The following is a 26,094-nucleotide window of genomic DNA, read 5'->3' as shown; positions in this document are numbered from 1 at the left end:
TGTAGATGAGGAGACATACTTCCAGAGATTAAGCGACTCAATCAAAGTCGCCTAGTAGTTAGCGGTTGAATAGTAGTAGATCCCAAGTCACTGGACTCTCACTCCAGTGCTCCCAGGTTCTGAGCAGAGAATGGGCACATTGGAATCACCTGAAAGGGTTTCAGTCCTCTCAGAGGACTGGGTCCCACCCATAGAGATTGTCATTTAATTGCCTGGGCTCTGCTTAAAGATCCCATGTGCAGGGAGGTTTGGGAACCACTGGGCTGGAGCATGGGTCTTCCCTCATGCATTCCAGCTTTGAGGAGACCCTGTGAGGTGTGAGGTTCTGCCCACACTGTCTCTCCCACATCATTTCCATGCTCAACATGCCACAGAATAGGAGAGTCTAAGGAAGGTTTTTGAATGGTTTTATGAGCACATTTACTCTGCACAAAATCTGTTTTCTTGTTATTAGATATACTGTTTGGTGAGAGGGAGAAAGATACCAACTCTCCATTTTCCTAGTTCTCTGAATTTAGAGGCACTGATGTCGTTGATGGTGACGTTTATCTGGGTCTTCTACGTTGAAATCTCACCCCGACTCTTGTTACCTTTCCCAAGTGTGTCCTTGAAGAGCTTATGCTTTTACTAAGTAGACTGGGACCATATTTTGATATTTTCTAAAAACTTTTAAAAGTTCCAGCCACCAAGTTAAACACCATGAGCAAAACCAGCCTTGGCCAGAGCATGAGCAAGTATGATCTTCTGGTTTGGTTTGAGATCAGTGAACTGGAGCCTACAGGAGAGTAAGTCCAACTTTCTAAATTTTTAAACAAAGGCTAAGTTTTTCAAAATTAAAAAAAAATGTAATTTTGAGTCTCCTCTTATTCAGGTTAAAGAATCATTGTCACTGTTGAATTCCAGTTTTGAATTGAATTTTTGGTGGTGTTGGTATTATACTTTGAATTAGATGTTTGTCAAAGAAGTGACTGTCCAGAATAATAATTTGCCTTCTTATTAGCAACAGCCAAGAACACGGAGACTGGCAGTTTGTATGAGGAAGGAAAACTTACAGAGTGGATTCCGTCAGCAGCAAAGCAAAGGGAGTCAGAAGCATATTGCACATAATATAGTCAGGACTTTAACCTTAATAATCTCAGTGGGAGGATTGGGGGCAGAATGATTCTTTAGACCAGGGCTTCTCAACCTCGGCACTGTTTTGGGCTGGATAACCCTTTGTCATGGGGCTGCTGTCCTAGGATATTGAGCCGCATCCCTGGCCTCTACCCACAAGGTGCCGGTAGCACCTGCCCTCCAGTGTGCCAACCACAAATGTCTTCAGACATTGCAAATCACCCCCAGTTGAGGATTGTTGACCTAGATCAAAATAATCAACATCAGCTTACTTTCTCTGTGTGAGCTGTGTTAGAGTAAGTGGTGAAAATAATTGTTGTTCACAGTTGTCTCTAAAATGCTCTTGGAAAAACACACAGAAAAGATCCCATTCCGAAACAGAGGCAAGGGGCTTTATCAGTTCATGTAAGGGGTAGGGAATAAATGTTACCCTGATGATCCTCTGTTTATAATGCTGAGTACCGCCATCATGATCAGCTCCATGGAACATTTTTTGAGTTCCTACTCTGTGTGAGAGTATGGCTGCATCAGTCCTGTATTTAATTGTCAATAGTGACATTGCTTTAAGAAATTGTACTTTCCGTAGACAGATCTATAATGTGTTTATAACTTGCATTATGAGGGAGACATAGTTACAGTGGTAATAGTGTCTACTGAGTTCATTGCTTTCTGATTCTTAAACACTACCTAGAATCTGAAACGATCCCTTTCTTCCCTCCTGACACCTCCTGTTGCAGTTGTACATTTATTTATGGAGTATCTGTTATGCAGGAGGATGGGATGGAGCCAAAGGATGTTACCGTGCTGTGAGCACTTCGGTCTAGTGAGGGTGATGTGGTGTGGATAAGCGAAAAGGTTTATTAAATGCAAATGAACGTGTGATGAAGTGCCCAGATGGTGAGGAAGACGGGAAACAGAGACCATGGGGGCTGTAGCGACAGGGAGGACCTTGCGGATGAGGTGGCACTCAGCACAAGCATCCCATCTAACTGCTTTCTCGTGCATTTCTATTTTTATAGGTACATCCCAGCTGTGGTTGACCACACAGCAGGCTTGCCCTGCCAGGGGACGTTTTTGCTCCATCAGGTACTAACGAGGGAGCCAGAGAGGGCCTAGGAAGGATGGATACAGAGCTCTTTCTGTCTCTCTGCTTTTCCTCTTCATTTTAAGTGGATTTGGGGATTGAAGAGACCTTGTCCTTCTTTTTTTTTCTTTTTTTGTATGTTTGTTTTTTAATGTTTCTTCCTCAGACCTTGGCTTATATTATACCCTTGCTTATATATATAAATATATTTTAGAGGACCTATTTTGAAAAAGACTTTGTTTTATTCAATTATTATAATTTGTGCAGCTCCCATGTCATTTTAAACAATTTTATTTTCTTATATACAGTTTTCATGTTTGGAAACTGTGCTTTCACAGTTAAAAGTTCTTAATGGAGATAGAGGATGGAAGTTGCAGTGGACTAAAAATCTGGCCATGAAATGTAGGTCCTCCTTTTGTAAATCAAGAGTAGATTCAGTCAGTGCTCAACAATGCTTGACTGGCACACCTGGCTGGCTCAATCTGTGGAGCATGTGACTCTGGATCTCAGGGTTGTGAGTTCAAGCCCCACATTGGGTGTAGAGATTACTTAAAAATAAAATCTTTAAGAATAAAAATGGTTATAACCCAGGTGGGCATAGGAGCTGAGGGTCTCATATTCTGGGTCATACAATCTGGTCATCTGTTCTTAAAGCCATGTCAGAACCTGGTTCTTCCTCATCCCCTGACCTAAATCCCTTTGTTTAGAGTAACAGTGGGGCAGCGTTTCCCCCTCTCTCCAGACCTCTCCTTGCCCAGCCCTACACCATACAATCCAGAAGTCACAGATTGTGCCAGCTAAACTGCAACCCTGCTCCATTACCTAGGGCATCCAGCGAAGGATCACAGTGACCATCATCCACGAGAAGGGGAGTGAACTCCATTGGAAGGATGTTCGTGAGCTGGTGGTAGGTGAGTACATTCCATCGGCTGAGGTTGGAGCCAGGCTTTTTCGAGGAGCGTGGGGAATGTGGGGAAGGAGTACTGGAAAACACAGAGTGTGGAGAACATGTATAGTTTGAAACTACTCTTGTTTCTCAGCCCCCATCATTAGGGATATGTTATTCAACCAACCTTTATTTTACTCTGTTACGGTGGGAATGGTTCTGTGCTAGAGGCTCAGAAAGGGCATAAGAGAAGTTTCTGCTCGTTTGTGAGCTTGCAGTTTCGTTGAGGAGACAACCTATGGATGTTTAAAACAGTTTGGGGCACCGGGCTGGCTCAGTTAGTGGAGTGTGCGACTCTTCATCTCAACGTCCTGAGTTCGAGCCCCACCCTGGGTGTGGAGAGTACTTAAATAAATATATATACTTTAAAAAAAATAACAAAACAGTTTGATGAGTAAGTGCGAGGGCAAGTGAGAAAGATCTGTGCTGAGAATTAACAGCAAAAAGGACCCATTTTCATCTCTTTTGTTCTCCACACACAGAAACATCTTGAGTAAGAGAGTCAGGAACGTCTCTAAAATGCAAATGGCTAGAAACCCATGGCCAGGGTTGCATGATGAAAAAAAAAAATTGACTAAACCATGTAAGCTTTAGAGTCTAAGGCAGGGTTCTGAATCTTTTATTGCCATGAACCCCTTTGACAGTGGTGAAGCCTCAGAATTATGTTTTTAAATGTAGAAAATAAAGTACAGTTGACCCTTGAACAACATGAGGTTAGAATAAGCACAGTTGAATATTCACTTTTAACTTTTGACTCCCCAGAATTTAACTGCTAACAGCCCACTGTTGACCAGAGCCTTCCCAATAACTTAGTCAATTAACACATATTTTGTATGTTATATGCGTTATATGCTATATGCTTAAAGTAAGCTAGAGAAAAGAAAATGTTATTAGGAAAATTGTAAGGGGGCGCCTGGGTGGCTCAGTCGGTTAAGTGTCTGACTCTTGATTTTGGCTTAGGTCATGATCTCAGGGTTGTGAGATTGAGCCCCGTGTCAGGTGTGCTGGGCTTGGAGCCTGCTTAAGATTCTCTCTCTCCCTCTCCCTCTGCTCCCCTCAGCTCACGCATGTGCGCTCTCTCTAAAAAAAAAAGAGGAAGAGGGAAGAGAAAATACATTTACAATGCTGACTGTATTTATCGAAAGAAATCTGTGTATAAGTGGCCCCTTGCAGTTCACACCCAATAACACCCTTGTTGTTCAAGGGTCAACTGTACATAGGATTACAAAGGGAACTAATGGTACTGAAATTTCTCAAATACTAAACAGATTTATAATATAAACTGTGATTTAGGGGTGCCTGGGTGGCTCAGTCGGTTAAGTGTCTGTCTGCCTTCGGCTCAGGTCATGATCCCAGGGTCCTGGGATTGAGCCCCATATCGGGCTCCATGCTCAGCAGGGAGCCTGCTTCTCCCTCTCCCTCTGCCTGCCTGTCTGCCTACTTGTGATCTCTCTCTGTCAAATAAATAAATAAAATCTTAAAAAAAAACTTGTTATTTATATTAATGCATTAAATGCATTAAAGAAGCAGTGGGTCTGATTTCTATCATTCAGAGTGTAATGAATGTCAGGATATTTTACCTTAGTATGATATGAAAACTTCTATGATTTTTACTGTGGACAGAGTCACAGGTACTGCTGATTTTCCTGTGGGTTGTCCTCTCCTTTCATAATTGAAGGAAATGCCAAATTTCAGTCAGAAGTTTATGAAAATAAAGTTGTAATTTTTTTTCCCATTTAAGCACATAGACCTCCTGAATTCTATACACAGACCCTTTGAGTATCTATGGACTAGACTAAGAACCCTTAGAAGGGAGATTTTACACTCTTCTGTCTAGGGCAGTGTTTTTCAAGCTTTTTTTTTTTTTTTTTTTAAATGAACATTTATGTAGTGCTTACTCTGTAACAGGTACATTTCTGAATGCTCTAGAAATATTAGTTTAATATAACATAACAAACATATAACGTGGTTGTAACAATCATGTGAGGGAAGAATTGTTAATCCCACCTCACAGATGAGGAAACCAAGACTCAGAGAGGTTGAGCAATATGCCTAAGCCTCACAGCCAGAAAGTGCTGAAGCTGAGATTTGAACCCAGGCAGTCCAGCTCCCTAAGCTGTGCTCTTGACCTCTGTGCCATACATCCCCTAGGGTTCCCCTAGTGTTAATTTGAAAACGGTTGTAGGATTTTGAACAAGAAAGTGGTATAATGAAGGTGGTGGCTAAAGAAGTTTATGTAAAGTGAGCGTGGGGTGGATTGGAGAGGGGGAGAGGTGAGCAGCCGGGAGGCCAGTGCAGTGGCCACCACAGGGTTCCAGACAGGAAGGGGTGACCTTTGTGAGCAGGCGGTGGTATCAGCAATAAAAGGTGAGATGAGTATGAGAAACTTCTCGAACAGAGTCAGTCAGGTTTCACAGTGGACTAAAGGTGGGAAGTAAGTGGAAGGCGACATGGATTGTGGGAGACCACTCAGTGGTGAGCCACGTGACCTTCCAGCACCTGAAGGTACCTGGATTTAAAAGTTTCTCTTTGGCTTAATGAATCTCCCTTATGTTTTTAAGTGTACCCCTGTCCTAGTTTGTTTATTCTTCCTCGTAGGCCGGATCAGGAATAAGGCTGAGGTGGATGAGGCTGCAGTTGATGCCATCCTCTCTCTAAATATTATCTCCGCCAAGTACCTGAAGTCCTCCCACAACTCCAGCAGGTAGGGAGGGCCCCTGTGCAGCCCGATGAGTCCACGCTCTGGGGGCTGATGCTCCCCCATTAGATTCCTTTTTCACCCAGTGACTGCTGTTCAGGTGCAGAAACATATTCCTTTCTCACTTCAGACATCCCTTTCCTCCCTGCACCCCTGGCTCTCCAAAAGTAAATAAATAAATAGAGATCGGTGTATGTGGATCAGTTATCCGTATAGAATGAAAATGTTCTGTCCTGTGTGGAGTTAGAGTAGATGTAACAGAGTCTGAGAGACAAGAACAGAAAAAGAAAATGCAGCATGCTACCCAAGGGTTTAAAAGTACAAATTAATTGTTGCTGAGCTAAGTGTTTTCCTATGAAGAGGTTGCTGTGGAGAAAGGTCTGTTGGTCCTGAGTGTCATGGAAACACGCCCTCCGAGGCATAGCGAACCGTCTTGTGTTTAGCTTTGGCCGCTGCCAGCAGAGGCTCCAGGAGTCTCAGTGTTTGCTTTTCATTTTCATTTACTCATAAAGGTGATAAATTAATATATATAAACTCTTCTGAACAAGGTTGTCTGCTATAAATAGTGAATTTTACTTTAAATTTTAAATTAGTTTCCCTTAAAATTCCATTTTATAATCAAGTGACGACAGTGCATAAAGTCCATAGCCAGTCTGCTTTCCCATGTCCGACTGGAGATAAATCTCTTGGGGCCCCCCTCCGTCCCCAGGAAAGGCGTTAAGTCACTGTGCACAGACCCCACTCCTTTATGTGGCAAGGGCTGGGGAGCAGAGGTGGCTCTGTGTTCTGATGTGGCCTTTGCATTACAGGAGGACTTCTATATACCCCTCTCTGTTCCTGAAAAACGTGCTCGCATCTGTGTTGGAAAGAGGGAGAGGAAAAAGGAGACAGAAAGCAGAAACAGGATTAGAAGTTTGGGCCAGGATTAATTTTTTTCCGTTGTTTCCTTGTGTTACAGTTTTGCATAGAAAGAGGGAAAAAAAGCAACTGTCTATGTGCTTTTTGCCTGTAGGTGGGGCTGCAGGCACTGTGAGAGAGAGGGAAGGAATCTGAGGGTGTGCCAGTAGGGGAGGGGTGGCAGAGGTAAAGAAGCATGCTCTGGCCCTGCCCGATCTATTCCTGGGCAGAATCGTGAAGAATGCCGTTTCTCTGAAGTCAACATTAACCCCACATGGTATTCTCTCCAGCTGGACGTTGATAGCAGATATTCAGGTGGCATTCACCATATTTTCTTGGCAACTATGAGAAATAGATCTTAAATTTCCCTAGAATACTTAGGAAAATACACAGAACAATGATGTTTGGTTGAAATGCTGGTTGCCTGCATTAGAGTAACCTTCAAAAGTCCTTTGATTCATACCCAGCTACGGGTCAGATGCTGTAGATTAATTTGGCTTTTGTTAGAACCAGCTTCTTTCACGGGAGAGGTTTAGAGTTAATTAATCAAAAAAGTTGGCTAAAGTCAGGTATAATAAAAAAGATACATACTTTAAACAATTTAAGCTATATAAACGTACATTAATTTGTCAAGCTCTTACGTAGGGCCAAAGCCTTTCCTTAAATTGTAGGCTCATTTATTGAACTTCTGATTGTTATTCTTGCAAAACCATGCCCATAATTCATCATCTGGTTTTTAGTTTGGTGGAACAAGAACTAGAAACCTATGAAGAATCTAAATGCAAAATCCTTTAAACTTTTTATCATTTATCATTAAAATTTATTATTCCCCCCCCTTTTTTTTTACACTGATCATACCCAAACTTAACAGGTGTTTTTTAACTCAGCATTATCACATCTTTTAAAAAGATTCAACTTGGGGTGCCTGGGTGGCTCAGAATCGGTTGGGCATCTGACTCTTGATTTTGGATCAGGTCGTGAGATCAAGCCCTGTGTCTGACTCTGTGCTGACCATGGAGCCTGCTTGGGATTCTCTCTCTCTGCCCCTCCCCCTGCTCACTCGCTCTCACTCTCTCTCCAGATAAATAAATAAATAAATAAAGTTAAACTTAGTTTTGTTTCGCACTAAACAAAAATTCCTTTTGCCCTCATGTTTCATGGATTTGCCTAATATTTTATTAAATTAGATGATTATAATAAGTACAACTGTATAAACAGGTTCAGGACCAAATACTATTGATACTTGATAAGCACAATACTCAGCTCTTAGAAGCAAACTGTCTGGCGTATGAGATACCACTAGTTTAGGATGCTCAGTGCAAAATGGACATCCTTTTTTATATTAGGAAATACAGAGAGCATAAGTTAATTTGGCAAGTTGCTAAGTAGAATTTAGTTAAGAGAGCTTTTGTTCTGTTTGCCTAAGGTTTAATGTTTAAAGTTGAACTTAAAGAACTGCAGTTTGGGTGTGTGATGTACATTTATCTGTGAGAGCTATTCTGGCGTGCTGATTGGGTGTGTAGCCCACAAGGGCCACTGCTGCTTTTCTTCCCAGTCCTGCTTATGTGTTACCTAATTGACTTGGTTTTCCCTTCACTCCACAGCAGCTTCCTACCATTTCCAGTACCGAGTCACCTGCAGACAGGTGTTAATAGAGGTGGTGTTCACCATCCCTTCTGTGCCCAGCATTTTCCTTAATTAAATGTCACAGGAGAGGGACCCATGTCATTGTAAGCTGTCTATCAAATTGTGCCCCATGGAGTTCTCTGTTAATTGTCCACTTGGATTCACTTTGCTTAACAGCAAATTTGTCCTTTTTATATACTTTTTTCTCTTTTGCTTTTCTCTCTTTTTTCCTTTACTTTTTTGTTCCGCAACTGCACTAACAAAAGCCTTTTCTGTGTTTTTGCAGGCTCTTTCTTGATAAGGATATTCCTAGGTATTTTCTGTTTGCTTTTTTGCACATAAAGATTCTAGTGTATCAGAATGCTTTATGTCTTATGTTGCTTAGACTACTGTTTTAATTTAGTAGTTTTTCCCCATGCAGACCTAGGATAGAGCAGCACCTTATCCTATACCCTTGTGCCCTGGCTTTTCCTGATGCGTGTACAATTTCACATACAGCTTCTTAAGTGATTGGTAGAGCGCTTCTTTTCTCATCCCATTTACTAAACTCTTGTCCATTTTATTCTTATGCACCTTCAGCTTTTCTTCTGCTAGATTACAAATTAGAGTGTTACTTCCCTTCCTTTCATATGAAATCTCAGCCTGGGTCTTCTCTGCTCCTTGTCTGTCCTCTCTTTCAGAAGCTTGAAGGTTTGCTGCTCTGTAGCTTTGCATAATTATTCACTGTTTTCTTGGTTTTATCCTGTGAGGTAGTAGAGACCAGTTCGGCTATTTGGGAAGCTGAGTCTGTGAGAAATAGGTTGTTTATTTTTAAACATTTCTCTTTCTGCTGTCAGAGCTGCTTGTCTCATCTATTTTCTTCTTTTAGGGTAGAAAAAAAATCCTGGTTCAGTAGTGAAGGAAGTCTTTCCCATCTCTCTTCATCTGATTTAGGGAAGTTATTTGTTATAGGAAATCTAGAAAAGACAGCAATAGCAAGGTTACTATTGGGAAGGAGCAAGGAGGTGTAGAAGGAAGCAGTGTGCAGAAAGTCTTTCTCGCTGAACTGGGTGTGAGCCAGTGGTGATGGAACGTGCACTGTGCAGAGTAGACACTTGTCATGGGACCGGAGTGGGGGTGGAGGGCACTGCGGGCAGAGCTGGGAGCTGGGCTGTAACTCAGTGCGGTGCTTCGGACGATGCTGTAGAACTGGCAGAACGGATGTCAGGTCAGGTCTGTGGGGCTTTACCAGTAGGAGAAAAGGAAGATATTAGAACAACTTAAAAAACTGTTTCTGGGTGCTTATTAAGTCAAGCTTTAGTTGTTACTGAAGCGGAAGATTGCTTTTCATGTGGATTTTTTTTGAAAAGTAACAAATAGTAGTTAGCCAGCTTTGGTATTAAAATCATTCTTTTACTTAAACATCAGCTAAGAATAGCCTCCTGTTCTTTTATTTAAAATTAGACTCTCTGTACTTAAATTATTCTGCCTGTTTTCTCTGTCAGGCCTCCCAGGTGTTTGTGACATTTCGAAGGCACAGCGGAACTGGACTGGGATGTGAAGATAGGATTGCAGGCTCCTGAGGATTTGCTTCCTGCCCTATTTGTTGACTGCGGAGGCGCTTACTTAGGCTTTCTTCCTTTAGTTTCTGTCCACAGGCAATCTTAATCTCTTTGATTGATCTGTTTTTATGTTTATAGACAGAGAAGCAGGCTTGTCCAGAAAAAAAAAAAAGCATAGCTAAGTGCTCCTGGATGGTGGGTGGGGCGAGAGACTGGGGGCCTATCTTTTCCTTCTAGGGGATAAAGGCTCCACCGTGTCATTAAATGATCTCAGTATATTCCAAGTGTTTGTTGGTGTAGGATTCGGTAGTGTTACTGACAGAGAACCTGGACTAAGGTGACTTCACTTCTTCTGGATGACTCCCTCTTGCCTTTCTGACCTCAGGACCTTCTACCGTTTCGAGGCCGTGTGGGACAGCTCCCTCCATAACTCTCTTCTTCTGAACCGAGTGACGCCCTATGGGGAAAAGATCTATATGACCTTGTCAGCGTACCTAGAGGTGAGGAGACTTTGAACCTAAATGACCGTGAATGGCTAGGCCTGAACAGTGGGCAGATTACCACAAGAAATGAGGAGGAAAGATTCGACTGAATTTTTTGTCACTGTTTGCTACTGTTCTGATTGTATTCACTTCTGTTCCTCATCTCTACGTAATCACAAAAATCCTACGACCGGGCGCCTGGCCGGCTCGGTCAGAAGAGCGTGCGACTCTTGATCTTGGGGTCGTGAGTTCAAGCCCCATAGTGGGTGTAGAGATTACTAAAAAAAAAATAATAAATAAACTTAAAGTCATATGGCTTCTATTATAACTTCAGTTTTAGTAACCTAATCGCCTTCTTCAAAGAAGATACAATTTAAAGAAAACTTCGCCTCTTGTTTTTGCGGCTGTGGGCAGAGCCTGGTAGTGATCAACGGCACAGACCCTGGAACCAGCCTGTCTGAGTTCGAATTCCGGTGCTGCCACTTACTGCCAGCATGTCCTTCCACAGGGGCTCTCTCTGCGCCTCAGTTCCCTCATCTCTTAAACAGGAGTAGTAATGATGGCATTTACCTCAGAAAGGTATAGAGAGGTCAGATACAAAAGCATTCGAACAGTGCTTGGCACATAATAAATAATAACTATTAGCCATTATTTCAGAAGAAAGTTTTTTAAAAATTGGGGAAAATAAAGCAGCTGCAAGGACTACGACCTAGTCTTTCACACATTATCTGCTGAGCTGCTGTTGAAGTAGTTGGTAGAGCTGAAATAAATCTTCCAGCCTCCACCTCTGGGTAAATCTTCCAGCCCCCACCAGCTTTCCGACTAAGCTAGTGCACAGAGTCCTGCCACAGACACTCTGTCTGCATTTAAATGGAGCCCACTCATTTGTGCTTTCAGTTGGATCATTGCATCCAGCCGGCGGTCATCACCAAGGACGTGTGCATGGTCTTCTACTCCCGGGATGCCAAGATCTCGCCTCCACGCTCTCTGCGTAGCCTCTTCGGCAGCGGCTACTCAAAGTCACCAGACTCGTAAGTTTCTGAGACAAATGTAGCTTCCAGCTCGTTTGCCCCCTACAGAAGCAGCTGAGCCCTCCGTGTCCCTCGCCTGCTGTTTCAGGGTTGGCTTACAACCTGATACCAAGAGTGCAGTAACTTTAGAGTGTTGGCATTTACTGCAATACTGATGGACACATGAGTGTGTGAAGGAAGGAAGGAGTATTACATTGTGAGCACTCGCAGAACGATTTTGCAGGGACTAAATGTTCTTTCAGATGTCATTAATTCTAACTGATTACCACTGGGATTTTCTTCTTTTAAAGATTTATTCCTATTTAAGGTATATCAGAATACGTCAAGACTAATACAGGGATTACCGTGCCTCACTATCCAGCCTAACTAATAAGTGTTACTAATACGTGGAAGGTTCAGTACCCTTCCTAATCACATGCCCCCAAATTTGATGCTCATCGTTTCATTCTAGTCAGACTTTCCCCCTCATCTCTTCTCTTGTGGTAAGGCAGATTTTTATTTTTTCTACTTGTATTATAAACTTTTGAGTTTATCGTTCAATTTTAGTCCTCCTGTTGAAGTAATTCAAAAGATTGGGATGAAAACAAACTCCTTCTAGGAAAAATATACTTCTTAAGTTCAGAATAAGAAAAGAAATAAGAAATGTCTGTAATTATATTTGAGGGTGGGCTGCAGTCCCTACATAGGAGACAGTGTTTTAAGTAGAAGGAATTGAGATTTTCCTGTTTTTGTGCTGTAAGAAGCTAAACAGTTGTTTGTTTTAATTCAAATAGCAATCGAGTCACTGGAATTTATGAACTCAGTTTATGCAAAATGGCAGACACGGGTAGTCCAGGTAAGCCCGTATGGATTGGGGAGGTGATAGTTATCTTTGCCTGTGTTTGGAGTATATTATGTCAAAAATCTATCCTACCCATGTAGGATAGATAGAAAATTTTTTAGAAACCAGGTATATTTATTTTATAAGCCAGTTTTTTGGTGGTGATGAGAGTTACCTTTTTCTGAGTTACAACACTATTTGGTTTGTGACCTGCAAAAACAGTTATAAAAACTGTATTGAACAAAATGTCACAAGGTTGCAATATATTATAACAAAATTTGGGTCTATTGGAATGAATTTGGCTTGGCAAACTTCATAACCGTTTCCCTTTCCACATTAGCACCAAAGATATCTTGGCAAAATGTAACTTAATAGGTGCTGTCAAGCTAGAATTAGAAGTTCCTGTGCTCTAGGGAGACAAATTATTAAACTGAATCTGTGCTGTGTCCTTTTTGATGTCTCTCTGGCCTGCTGCTGTTCCTCTAGCTTGGTGGCCTTAAGCAGCCCTTTGCAGTTCTATGTTTATAAGCTGGAACGTGGACAAAAGTCAGGGTTTTTAAAAAACATTTGATTAAGGTGAGTTTGATCATTCATTTTAGAGAACATACACAGAAGAAGGTCAGGTCCCACAGGTAAGATTTAGATTAAAATAAGAATTTTGAGTATGAATCCAAGTCTCAATAGCAGCTAATTATAGTGTCCGGATACATCCTTGAGAAATTTTCTTACTTAACATTAATTTGTGTCTTTGATATGTAAAAACAGTATAACATTTTTAAAAATTAATGGAAAATGATGGGGCTGAAGCTGTTTGTCATCTGCAGTCCCAATTAAGCTCCTGAATGTGGGGTGTGGTTGGGGGTGGAGAGGTGGTCCTTTCTTACTTTTTTCATATGGGTGTATTTTTATATATTTGGAACCATAGGGTACAGACTAGTCAGTCTTTCTATATTTTCACTTAACACAATAATTTGGGCATTTTCTAAAGTTGCATTGTAGTCTTCATAGTTATCAAAGAATGTAAAACTCTGTTTTAAAAGAAGTTCAGAGAATTGCTTTGAGGGAAAAGGGATTAATTTTTATTAATAATCAAAATCCCTTGTATCTTGACTGTGTTGGTTTGCCATGTATATGAATTATTAGTTTGTTTTGAGCTAAAAATGCAACCAGATTTTTCTCTGAAAAAAAATTACTTCCTCTTGTCTCAGGCATGCAGAGGAGGAGAAGAAAAATCTTGGATACGTCTGTGGCCTATGTGCGGGGAGAAGAGAACTTAGCAGGCTGGCGGCCCCGCGGGGACAGTCTCATCCTGGAGCACCAGTGGGAGTTAGAGAAGCTGGAGCTCCTTCACGAGGTACCCAAGGGCAGGAGACGCTCAGATGAAACTCTGGAGCACGACTCCCAAAGTATCAGTCACACTCACCTTCTCTGTGTGATCTTGGCTTTTCAGCTTTCAGTTATGATGGAGGCATATTTTGCTTATTAAGATAACGAGCTTTGGGTGCCTGGGTGGCTCAGTCGGCTAAGTGTCCGACTCTTATTTTCGGCTCAGGTCATGATCCTGGGGTCATGAGATCGAGCCCCATGTCAGGCTCCTTGCTTAGCGGGGAGTCTGCTAAAGATTCTCTGTCCCTTTCAGTCTCCCTCTGCCCCTCCCTACCTTGTTCACATGTGCACACACTCGCTTTCTCAAACAAATAAATCTTTAAAAAAAGAATCTTAACAAGCTTTATGTTTGCTGAGGCATTTGTGTTGATCTTCTTAGGTGGAAAAAACTCGCCACTTCCTGCTGCTGCGTGAGAGACTTGGTGACAGCATCCCCAAATCCCTGAGTGACTCGTTGTCCCCTAGCCTCAGCAGTGGGACCCTCAGCACCTCCACCAGCATCTCCTCTCAGATCTCTACCACCACCTTTGAAAGCGCCATCACCCCCAGCGAGAGCAGCGGCTACGACTCAACAGACATTGAAAGCCTGGTGGATCGAGAGAAGGAGCTGGCTACCAAGGTGTGAATCCCTTCCTCGTTGCCGAGCATTTTCCCACCGTGAGACTCCTGTGAGCTAGTTGGATTTTTCGTTTTCGTCTTTCTTTGAGGGCCTCTGTTTCAAGGCCTGTACTAGCTGTGAAGGTAGAAATAAATAAGACTCCATTTCTATCCTTACTGAACTCACAGGTGACTCGGTGACAAGCATATAATAGAGGTGTGTGTCTGGAGTCTGGGGGAGCCCGAGGAGAGGCCTCCACGGGCCGGTGCTGCTGAGCTGAGCTTGGAAGGCTGCACCAGAGGGAGCCTCATAGGCTACACCTTCAGTGCTAGGGAATCACATGGGGAACGTGGGGAGGGGCAGGACCAGATCTTGCAGGATCTGGGGACTGGACTAGAGTGTAGAATGTCCTGGGGGTGACGTGGAAATATTTTAAACAGGTGTTTGTGTTTTAGGAAGATTGCTGTGGCAGCAAGAAAGAGGGTGGGTTTAGGGTGACAGAGCCTAGAGGCACAAAGAGCTCTTTATTGCGGTGCTCCAGATCAGAGATGGTGTGGGTCTCAGCTGAGGCGGGAGGCCGCAGGGAGAAGAGGAAGAGTCGTCACGGAAGAGACTTTGGGGAGGTAGAGTTGGCACTCCTTGTTGCCCAGATGGGGTGGGAGAGGGTAGAGGGGTTGCTGAGGATGACACTCAGGCATATGGTGTCTGGACAACTGGCCCACAATGGAATATAGAGGTGAGAGGGCTTCTGTGTCATGTTGTTTCAATAACCAAACGGTCTTCTAGTCAGTTTAGAAAAATATGTCCATCCAGAAGTGTCCATGACTTCTAGTACCAGGACAAATCGGAAGGGGCACTGTTGTGTTCTTAAGCACTTCTCCACTGTGGTGTTGGCAGCTGTTTGCTTTTGTCGTCTTGAGAATGGCCCTTTTATCCACTTAATTTGTCTTCGTTAGGCATACTCCAGGCTTCCCTTGCTAAATTCTTACTTAATCCTAGAGCTGTTGGGGCAGCACCTGAGCTCCACTGTGGGTGTTAGCCTGTTGTTTTCTCTTCCTGCCTTGCATCCAGGGCTTCATTTAACCATTGAAACTCACACTTTCCTCTCTCTTCCCTAGTGCCTGCAACTTCTCACTCACACCTTCAACCGGGAGTTCAGCCAGGTGCACGGCAGCATCAGCGACTGTAAGGTGAGCAGCTCAGATTTCCCGTCCCAGGCTCCCTGCTTTGAGGTGGTTTCAGATGGGTGTAGCTTTGGGTCTGAGGATGTAGGGCATATCTGCTCTTGTATTTATTTAATTTCTCAGAGGCAGAACACTGACTTCTGCAGATAAAGGCATCCTCCTGTGTCTCTTAGAGTGTTATCAGATGGGAAACATTTTGGCTTTTCCCCGAATCCCTCGGAGGAGATTCTGTAGGGGCTGGTATGTCACTGTGTGACAGGACACCAGAAGTCCTGAGGTTCGTGGTGGCATTAAATGTTGTCGCCTTCAACAAAGAGTGAGGTGAGCACTTTAAAGAACCTCTGCAGTGCTCATGCAGTTCTAGTCATTGTGACATTTTTTGCTGATCCTCAGACTCCAGCTGCCTAGGTGGCCTTGGCAGCCTTGCTATCCCTTTCCCCGGGATAGTCTTCCTCCACAAGTGCCCATGATTGGCGCCCTTTTCTTGTCCATTTTTCGGCTCAAAAATGAACTCCTTAGCCCCCTCTGTAAAGGCAGCAGCTCTCTGAAGCTGTCTGACCTCTCTCCCTGCTTTAGTTTTTGCTGTAGCCCTTCCCACTACCTGATGCTTTGTGTTATTGACATGTAGTTGACACACGGTGTTAAATTAGCTCCAGGCATACAACACAGTGATTGATCAGTTCTGTACATCACCCAGGGCTCACCACACGATAAGTATTGTCCTCATCTGTCACTACACGACGTTATTACAGTATTATTGACCGTATTCCCGATGCTGTACTTTTCATCTCCGTGACTTATTTATTTTATAACTCGAAGTCTGTACCTCTTCATCCCCTTCATCTGTTTCCCCCATCCCCCCACTGGTCTCCCCTCAGTTTGTTTTCTGTATTTAAAAGTCTGGTTTTTTGCTTGGTTTTGTTTCTGTTTTTTAGGTTCCACATGTGTAAGTAAAATCATACGGTATTTGTCTTTCTCGGTCATATTTCACTTAGCGTAATACCCCCTGGGTCCATCCATCTTGTCGCAAATGGCAAGGTCTCATTCCTTTTTATGGCTGAATGATATTCCATTGTGTATATAGACCATCTTCTTTATTCATTCATCTTATCAATGGACACTTGAGTTGCTTTCATATCTTAGCTATTGTAGATAATGCTGCAGTGAACATAGGTGTGCATATGTCTTTTTGAGTTAGTATTTTCATTTTCTTTGGGTAAATACCCAGTAGTAGAATTACTGGATCATAGGACTACCTGACACTTTGCAAAGTGTTTGTTGATTTGTTTGTCGTCTGCCTTCTCCACTTAGAACGTAAGCTCCAGGAGGGCAGGGCTTCTGCCATATTCTTAGAATAGTGCCTGTTGTTCTAAATACTGGGCTCATAGAGATAGCCTCATTTAATTAATGCAGGACAGTCACAAAATAAAAAGCCAGCCTTGCCTCTTTTGTAAATGATTCCTAATGTGACATTCAAGTCATAAAGTATTTATAAGTCGTTTTCTTGAATAACCTATAGCAGCAGATACACGAATGTGAGGTCACTGGGTGTCAAAGCTCCTCGTTGCAGAGGTATTTTGGGTTTTCAGCTGCATCTCACTTGCTGTCTCCTGTTTGCCTCCAGTTGTCTGATATCTCTCCTATCGGACGGGATCCCTCTGTGTCCAGTTTCAGCAGTGCGACCCTCACTCCCTCCTCTACCTGCCCTTCTCTGGTAGAGGCTAGGAGCAACTCTCTGGATCAGAAGTAAGTACCCTAGTTTACTTTAAAAAAAATAATAATCATAATTAAAAGAGGCGCCTGGCTGGCTCAGCTGGTGGAAGATGCAACTCTTGATCTCGGGGTCTTGAGTTCAAGCCCCACGTTGGTGGTAATGATTACAATACATACATACAAAAAAAAAGAAGCTGCAAGTACCCAGACTTCACTGAGAGAAGCTAGCCTAAGAACCAAAGAAACGCCAGCCTTCCTCTAGCTCAGTGGTTCTCTGCTGAGGGCAGGACCATCCATCTTGGCAGCACTCAGAAGTATGTGGGAGCCTTTTCTGGGTATCACAGTCCCAGGGAGATGCTCCTGTACCTTCTAACACCATGTCTCACCAACTTCCTGCAAGAAAACCCTTGGTTCCTCTGAATCCCTCTCCTGCTCATTTTGGCCTTCCATTCCCACTCCTGTTTGGTTCCCCGGTCATACCAGACAGAGCAAGTCCCATCTTGGGGAAAACAGTTTAAAACTAGTTTGGAAAATATATTTGATGGCACAATGAAACATATTGGTAAGAATAATAGAGACAAATGTAGTCTAGATCCCATGAATTCATCACTGTAATTGCTTGTTTGTGACTCACCATCACACTCCCTGGCCCGTCTCCGTTCGTTGTGCTCACCTGTCAGAACCCACCTGGGTATCGTCCAGCTGTCTGTCTTACTGTACCAACACGGCGACAGTTGAGTGTGGCTGAGAAAATAACACAACCAGGTAATTGAATTAATTTGCAATGTCATCAATCATAACATTATTTTATGTGCCACTACGAAAGAAAAAAGCACTGCCAACCAAAATGTGACCTGTGTCATCAATTGTACGATGCATCCCAACTTGAGAAATGGTGAAGTATTAAAAGATGGGCTTTTTAGAGTTGATGGGATACAATTCATCAGGCCAAGCTGCTCTGCGGTAACCCATGGTGCAGAGCGTAGGAGCTCCTGCTCACGTCATGGTCCCGACTGCTCTCAGTCGGCGGTCGTTCCGGAAGCCAGCTTCTTTCCACTCGTTTGCTTTCTCTGCCAGCCCCCTGTGGCCGTGGTTCTCAGATGTCAGTGCACACCAGCGTCACCTGGGAGGCTGAACTCCACCCATCGTTTCTGACTCCGTAGGTCTGGGTTGGAGCCCAAGAATTTGAATTTCTAACAAGTTTCCAGGTGAAGTTGATGCTGCTGGTCAGGGATTACACTTTGAGAACCACTGCCCTAGTTGTGGCCTTGAAACGAAATAGAAACATGTAAGGGAATGGAGTTCATCCCCAGACGCTTCTGTTCAGAGGGCTTCAGAGTAGGAAGAGGGACTGTGGGCCTTGGTGACTTTTGTAACTTCTAAAGGATGACCCCAGTTGAAGTTGGAATTAACTTTCTGACACCAGCTTGTCTTAGCTGAGCTCTCTGAAACTGATGTTTGCAAGGCCCATGCTCTTAAGGGGAGGGCTTGTTCCTCCTGGTGAGAGGGTTGTGCACATTATGCATTGACCTTGCTGAAGCTCCTCTTACCCCTAACCTTTCTCTTTTAAAGGACCCCAGAAGCCAATTCCCGGGCCTCTAGTCCCTGCCCAGAATTTGAACAGTTTCAGATTGTCCCAACTGTGGAAACACCTTATTTGGCCCGAGCAGGAAAAAATGAATTTCTCAATCTTGTTCCAGATATGGAAGAAATTAGACCAGGGTGAGTACTGTATTGACCAGGGATGCCAGGTATAAAAGACAAATCACAGTAATTTACTCTCCGCTCTTGTACTTGAGGTGAATATTATAGTCTAATATCAATGGAATCTGGGATAAAGAGCCAGGCTGGGTTCCTGCCGCACTTGTGTCCTATCACGCATCTCCACCACACCACAGTACGCTGTGGGGGCCGTACTTTGTGTTCTGTTGTTGTGTTACTTCAGCAGAGAAGATTCTCGGCCAAACAGATCTTTTACCTGTTTTGTTCATCCTAGGGACTGGGCCTAGGTGAGACATATTTTCATGTTCCTCAGGCCGTGATCACTTTCTTTTTGTGAGAAACTAACCTCTCTTGTACTGCCCTTTTTAGCTCCGTGGTCTCTAAGAAAGGATACCTGCATTTCAAGGAGCCACTTTACAGCAACTGGGCTAAACATTTTGTCGTGGTCCGTCGCCCTTATGTCTTTATCTATAACAGCGACAAAGACCCAGTGGAGCGTGGCATCATTAACCTGTCCACAGCACAGGTGGAATATAGCGAGGACCAGCAGGCCATGGTGAAGGTCAGTCCTGCTTTCTTGGCTACTAATTGCCGTCTGCCCCCTTTCCTTCTGAGTTCTGAACTCTGTTGTGTAGTGTGGCATCTCTCCTATGTGTCTGGTCTCCCTGAACCTTCAGTATGAGGTTCTGTGTGCCCTGGGAATATGGCAGGGTGGTCCCCGTTGTCAGCAGCCATCGTAACCTCCTGTCTCCCTGTGTCTCTTTCAGACACCGAACATCTTTGCTGTATGCACAAAGCATCGTGGGGTCCTTTTACAGGCTCTCAATGATAAAGACATGAATGACTGGTTATATGCCTTTAACCCACTCCTTGCTGGCACAATACGGTAAGAAGTTGTCCTCGTGTTTCCTTCTTCTAGGCTTCTGGTCAATGTAAATCGAGAAGGAAGTCTTGTTCCCAAAAAGTACGTTGACTATAGAGGAAGGACAGCAGCATAAGTGTGATTGTAAGGTGGTGATGAGGCCTCCGCTTCTCATAAGGTGTCACCTGGTGTCCTGAATGGCTAAGGGAACCTGGTCATATTTGCACCCAGTTAATGTCCTGCTTTGATTTTGTTTTTTAAGATTTTTTTTTATTTTTTTATTTTTTGACTGAGTCAGGGAAAGGTGGTGAAAACCTTCATGGTCTCCCAGTATTCCACCCTGTGATCCAGCCTCTGATCCTGTGAGGGGCTTGTGTCCCAGGGGCCCCCGCAGCTTAGCCTGCTTATTCAGGGAGCCTAGAGACCTGAGACTTGAGTGCTGGAGGGGAAGAAGCTCAAGGAGGGAACTGTAGAGGAGAGAGACCTGTGAGGGGAGAGACATGTGGATCCAGCTTTCTAATCCATCCTCTTCCTCTGTCACCTGTAGGTCAAAACTCTCTCGCAGATGCCCCAGCGAACCGAAGTACTAAGTGACCCTGCTGAGCATCCTCACTCGCCTTCGAGAGATAAAGAAAGTGTTGCCTCTTACTTCTCTCTGTGATTCTTGATGGCCCCTCTCGTGTGTAAGCCTGTGGGGTAACTGCTTTCCCTCCTGTCAACACTCTTGCTAGCTCTCCTGGTCCCCGTCTCCATTGCTCTGTACCCTTCTCTCTTTTCCTGTGCTGAAAATCTTGGTAGCAGCATGTGGCCTAACAAAAGGGAGAAAAACAAACAAAAACAACCCAGAGGGGATCCAGTGAATCTCCAAATTATTTTTTTGTGTCTTTTGGCTTCCTTTTGTATGATAGGTCCCCATTATGACCCCCTGTGATGTCTGTACTGCTGTCTTTGGATATCTTTGTCTGTTTTTTAAGACAACATAATGCTTTTCCTTTTCTTTCTTTGTGATATCACTTCAATTTTGGGTGTGGGGGGGGGGTGGCTTAGAGACCGGGAGGAAACATCTGGCTTTTTTTAGAACCTAAAAGGAAAAAACTTACCTTTTCCCTTTCCATCTCTTTGCCATTGCTAATCCCTGCATTTTCCATTCAGGGAAAAGGTTGTGGGGAGCTTAGAAATGGCACAGGTGTATTCTCTGAAAGTGGAGCTTATTTAGAACGTAGTTATGCGGTTTTCTTTTAGTGGAAGAGAGAAGGGAGGACTTCTTAGCGGGCCTGGAACAGCGGCTGCTGCTGACTTGTAAGAAGGGAAGGGCCAAGGATACTGCCCGTGGATTTGAGAGGACCGTGGGGCTTGACAGTGGGTCATGACGGCGGGCTGACAGCAGGAGGAGGATAGCTCCTCACAGCAGCGCTCCTGTGAACTGCTTTTCTCTCAGTTTCTCATTTCTCTTCTTGGCATTAGTGATGGTACAGTTTGGAATTAGTACAATGTCATACACAAACGTCCCACAAGGGGGGAGTGACTCACTTCTGCTAATGAACTTGATGGTCGTTGTTGTCATTATAATTATGGGAATGCTGAGTAGTGACCTTGTGATTGGTGTAGCGCCCTTTGATCAAAGAAATGTAACTCTCAAGTATAGACTTGGAAGTCTCCCTCTGAATCCAGTGGTCATTTCCAATGATCCTTGTGAAACTGAAAATACTTTCAGTAATGCTTCTCCCTCTATAATCATAAATAAGCAGACTAGGCAGGTTTTGCTTTCTGGATCCCGTGATTAAAACCAATCCCCTTCCACCACTAAAAAAGAAAAACCAAAAGGACACCTGGGGGCAGAGAAGAGGCGCACCTGAGCCCTGGCCCCATTGGCTTCTGCTGCCGCCGCCTTCCCTCTCCGTGGTTATCTTCACGGGATGTGGAAAAACTGCCAGAGGAGGAAGGAGGAAGCTCACTGCTGACAGTCTCCTTCTCTGGCAGAACAGGGTCATCCGCATCCAGATGCCATCATGGAAGAAGATACTCTTTTTCTTTCAGCTGCCAGTAAGTTTTATAGGAATGGCCTGGGGAAAAGAAGGCCTGCAGGTTAATTCAGCTGCTTTGCCATCTGACCTGGGGTGTTTTGTACCATCCTTTACCTCCCTCACGCACATCTCTGTTTGACCATCCCTCAGGCATTCAGGAAAGTATCTGCCCTCTCCCACCTCGCAGAGACTGAGGGTCTCCAGCCTTGAAGTTGCTGCCTCTCAGGTGGTGGGGACCGGCTGATTTTCTGCTTCAGGCAGCATGGGGCAGGGGCTGGTGCACACTGCGGAATAGAGCTGGGCAGGCGCATGTCAGCGGACCCTTGCTTCTGACTTCCTGGTTGGGCTCATCGCTAAGAACAGGTCTCCTGGCCTCAGTAGAGTTGCCCTGCAAAGAGGAGGAAACATGAATCGTGGAGAGCTTAAAAGACAGGCTAGAAATCCCAGGCTGTGACCTTAGCTGGAAAGTGATCAATAAAAACTCTACAGTAGGTTTTTTTAACTTCCTTCCTCTCCTTAAAACATAGGTCATTAACTGTGATGTTATTTGTTTTCTAAGCAGTGCTTGAGATTTTTAATGTAGTTAGAGGTTCCTTAGTTGTCTAATGGACACAATATGCCCTTCTGGTGTAGACTCAAATCCAGGATCTGTTGGTGCTTAGAGACCGCTCCTGGACTGGAATGAAATCTGATTTCAGGGGAAATGAAGGTGAAATTCGAAGGTTACGTTGTAGAATGAAGTCACGGGTGCCGCTGCTGTTTGTCACGAAGTCTGACAGAGGGACCCATGTCCGTGACAGAGGGAGGTGGGGAGGGCTGAGGGGGAGTCACATCATGTGATACACTGAAATGGCATTTGATTTTTCTTCTAACTCAGAACTGGCTTGGAAAGTCTTTGCTTTGGAGGTGTCAGAGATTAGGACAGGTAGAACTGGACTGTTGGTAACACCCGGGGGGAGAGGGCCCCCTGAGGAAGCAGGACATCCGCGTCCGTCAGGGGTCTCTGGCAGGTGTGCTTTCCACCAAAAGTCTGAGGACAGCCCTTATTGGTTTCCCCCTTTTCCTCTAGCGGCCCATGTCCAGACTATAGTTGGAACAGTTTCAGGATTAATGTTCCCTTTCTGGACAGATCCATCCCCACTTTCGAAGCTGAGAGAGCTTTTATGGCAGGAACTATTTATGAGGATTTAGCTGAAGCCATGGTGGCAGAAAAATTGATATTTAATATTAATATAATATTAATATTGGTATTTAAGGAACCTACCTTTTGAGGGTTTTTTGTTTTTTTTTTCCTAAAGCACTCCTTTAAACAAGCAAAAAACAAAAAGAAAGAAAAAGCTCTTACACAAATTAAGAAGAAATGAGCGCTAGTTAAAAGTAATCATGTCCTCCCCTCCTTCCCCACCCTCCTTTCTCCTGCCAAAGCAAAACAGGACCTCACAGCCCACACCAAACCAGTGCCCACAGCCTCCTCACCTCTGCGCCTGCCTGGGAGTCAGCCAGCTCTCGGGCCAGGCTGTGCAGGGCCGACCAGCCGTGCACACAGCCAGGGGTGCGGGGAGGGGCTGCTGCTGGCAGCCGGGTGGGCACCCCAATCCTAGCACATCGTTAAAACACTCGCGCCATCACTGTGAGGGGAAGGAAAATGATTTTTCCTGGCTAAGAAACCACTCTTGTTTTACATTTTTATTTCCCCGTTCAGCTACCATTGAACTTCTATAGCTACTCATATTTTCAGTGGGTTTTTTCAGCTCTTTTAAGATGAAGGAATAAGTTAAATCATTGGGAAAGATCTTCAGGGATCTAAAAATAAAATGACTTCTCCTGGCACATTTCAAAGCAAAGACTGTATTTGCCTGCTGCTTGTTGTGGTTTACAGGGATATTTAATTTTGTAAGGTATTTGTATATTTATACACTGTAATTAATTGCACATTGGACTGGGAAAGAACGGATGATCTAGGGCGTAGCAGCTCCGGTACGCTGCCATTTCCTCGTGCTGCGTCCACTCGGGTCCTCCAGGACGGGGTCAGGGCTTGTCTGTCTCTCTGACTTGGGTCCTTCGTTTTTGCTTTGGGTTCCCTTTCTAAAATGTGATTGTTAACCTGCTCCTTAAAAAGAAGACACTAATTCTGCTGCAGCTTTCAGAAGGTTTGCTGAATGTATTTGCAAGAGGACTCTGACTGGTGTGCACTGCGCTGTCCACCATGGCCAGTAACGACTCACCCCAGTGTGCGGCCAAACCATGACTGTGTAGCAGGGATGTACTGATGGTGCTTCCTTAGGAAATGGCAATGTCAGCTGAGAGATTATCTGCGGTTGTTCAAAAGGCCATTTGTGAAATTTGGATTTGAGCCCCCATGAATCTTAAGAAAGCCTCTGATCATTTAAAGGAAAGAATGAGAGTTGATGCAAATTTCATGTTAAAAGCTGTGCTCAGGAAGTCCGAGCTGAGGTTGGTCTCTTGCCAAACCCTGGCTGTTGCGTGTTGTCTTCATGTCTTCAAGTTCCCTTTTTCCAGGCTGCACATTCTGGCATCGGTTCGCCTGAGGACTCCATCGGCCTTCTCGCGTGCAAGGCGCCACCCGTCGGGATTTCGGGTCTCTTCTCACCATCCGCGTGTGCTGCCACGGAACCCGTGGAGCACGTGTGGCCTTTCTGAACCAAGACTTTGCAAACTGATCTCTCCCCAGTAAGGAGTTGAGCTCATTAGCAACAATGTACATTATTAATTTCAGATTTTCATTTTCATGTTTTATTATGTAAATATTATCTGATGTTGGAGCTTGAGTATACAGAATGTAAATATAGTTCTTGTATTTGTACTAATTCTGGTTCTTTTGCTGTATAGCCTTAGATGTGCAATGCGGACATTATCTAACTGTGTATGGTAACCTTGCATCACGGAGCTCTTAGTGAACGAGGTAAACATAATAAAGGTACAACCAGTGCATCAGAAGGCTCTTGACGTGCATTTCTTCTTGCATCCTTTGAAAGGTAGTTACACAAGATTTCTTGACTTGCAAAGATACTACTGTGGTGTGACCTGTGGCTTTTCTGATCATTCAGAGTAGGGTTATTATAAAGCCAGGTGCTATTTCTTCGTGCTGTTTCTTTGAAAATGCTTTCCTCCTGAGTGTTGTCTGGGTTCTCCCGAAGCCTCTCCTTAGATACCTACCAGTGACTCTCCAGTGGTGGTGTGGTTTTTCTGGGCGGAGAGGTTGAATCATTCACCCTGTGCTTCACTTAACAAGTTCCCATTGTGAACAGAGCATGAGCAGGGACCACCATCCTGGTTGTCTGGGGGGAGACAGAAGGGAGGGAGAAGCAGCATTCAGGTAAAGGGCAGTGATTGGGTCAGTGCCCATCTGAGCGCCCACCCCATGCCCGCGCCCGGGGTGTGAGAACTCAGCAGCAAACAACGCGCCCCAGCATTCCTGTCCCCATGAGGGAAGACCTTTATGTCACGAATGGGGAATGTCTAACGTCAAGTGGCCAGTGACCGAGCAAACAGCAGGTGAATGGAAGGGATGGATGGGAGGGAGGCATCCTTCTAGATCTTGTCGTCAGGGAAGGCCTGTGTTGGCGGAGGACTTTTGAGCAGACACTTGAATGAGGGAATGCATATGTGTGCAAAGCCTGGGCAAGGAGGCAGAGAAGCTAGGCCCTTGGGCAGCAGTGTCCTCTGTCAGTCCCAGAGATAGCAGGGAGGCCCGTCTGGGTAAGGGGAGAACACGAGAGCCTTGGCAGCAGCAAGTAACTAAAAGCCAGGTGGTTTAAGGTTTAGGTAACTCTCATTAGTGTGAAATAGGAAGCCAGTGAAGGCTTTGGGGAAGATGAGTCACATGGTCCTATTTGTGTTTTCAAAAGACCATTCTGACTGCTGGGTGAAAAACAGCCTGTTGGGGGTGTGGATGGGGGACTAGTGGAGGGAGGGAGACAAAATAGGAAATTGTTGCCCAATGTCCCCAGAGGAAGGTGGCAGCTGGGACCCAGGTAGGAGCAGCGAAGGCGGGAGATGTGGTCAGATTGAAGATATTCTAACGTCAGAGCTAAGAGATTTGCTGAGCCACTGCACGCAGTCGGGGAGAGAGGTACCCTGGGATGCGTGCCTTAGCATAAAGAACATGTTGCAATTGCCTAAAATGAAGAAGATTGGGAGAATGGGGTGGGGGTGGCTGGCGGTGCTCAGTGAAGGATTTGGTTCCAGTCACGTTCACGTGGAGACCCCGACTTTTCCACCCGACTATGTAGCTGCCGAGGCTGCTGGGTTCAAGGGGACAGGTGGGGCCCGAGACGCACATTTGGGAGTTGTCAGCGTGAGGGTGACAGAGAAAGCAGGAGGCGAGGAGGCCCGGGAATGAGTGG

The 26,094-nt window shown here is 44.5% G+C and overlaps 1 protein-coding gene across 8 annotated transcripts in view; it reads left to right on the top strand.

Moving 5' to 3' along the window:
* KIF1B (kinesin family member 1B) overlaps positions 1-24,685 on the top strand; it is a 138,635-nt gene extending 113,950 nt beyond the window's left edge. For all 8 annotated transcript variants that reach the window (XM_032393859.1, XM_032393835.1, XM_032393819.1 and 5 more), the window contains 15 exons: positions 677-785; positions 2,133-2,199; positions 3,024-3,108; positions 5,742-5,847; positions 10,291-10,405; positions 11,285-11,418; positions 12,192-12,253; positions 13,447-13,592; positions 14,004-14,243; positions 15,341-15,412; positions 17,031-17,152; positions 18,692-18,841; positions 19,211-19,403; positions 19,609-19,727; positions 20,251-24,685. In XM_032393859.1, coding sequence (XP_032249750.1) covers positions 677-785; positions 2,133-2,199; positions 3,024-3,108; positions 5,742-5,847; positions 10,291-10,405; positions 11,285-11,418; positions 12,192-12,253; positions 13,447-13,592; positions 14,004-14,243; positions 15,341-15,412; positions 17,031-17,152; positions 18,692-18,841; positions 19,211-19,403; positions 19,609-19,727; positions 20,251-20,293 — 1,763 coding nt within the window. In that variant the 3' untranslated portion in view covers positions 20,294-24,685. The remainder of the gene's footprint in view (positions 1-676; positions 786-2,132; positions 2,200-3,023; positions 3,109-5,741; positions 5,848-10,290; positions 10,406-11,284; positions 11,419-12,191; positions 12,254-13,446; positions 13,593-14,003; positions 14,244-15,340; positions 15,413-17,030; positions 17,153-18,691; positions 18,842-19,210; positions 19,404-19,608; positions 19,728-20,250) is intronic.
* The last annotated feature ends 1,409 nt before the right edge of the window (positions 24,686-26,094 follow it).

The sequence above is a fragment of the Phoca vitulina genome, unplaced genomic scaffold, assembly GCF_004348235.1.
Source record: "Phoca vitulina isolate PV1807 unplaced genomic scaffold, GSC_HSeal_1.0 scaffold2, whole genome shotgun sequence".
In the NCBI taxonomy this organism is placed as follows: domain Eukaryota; kingdom Metazoa; phylum Chordata; class Mammalia; order Carnivora; family Phocidae; genus Phoca; species Phoca vitulina.
This window is presented reverse-complemented; position numbering and strand designations above follow the sequence as displayed.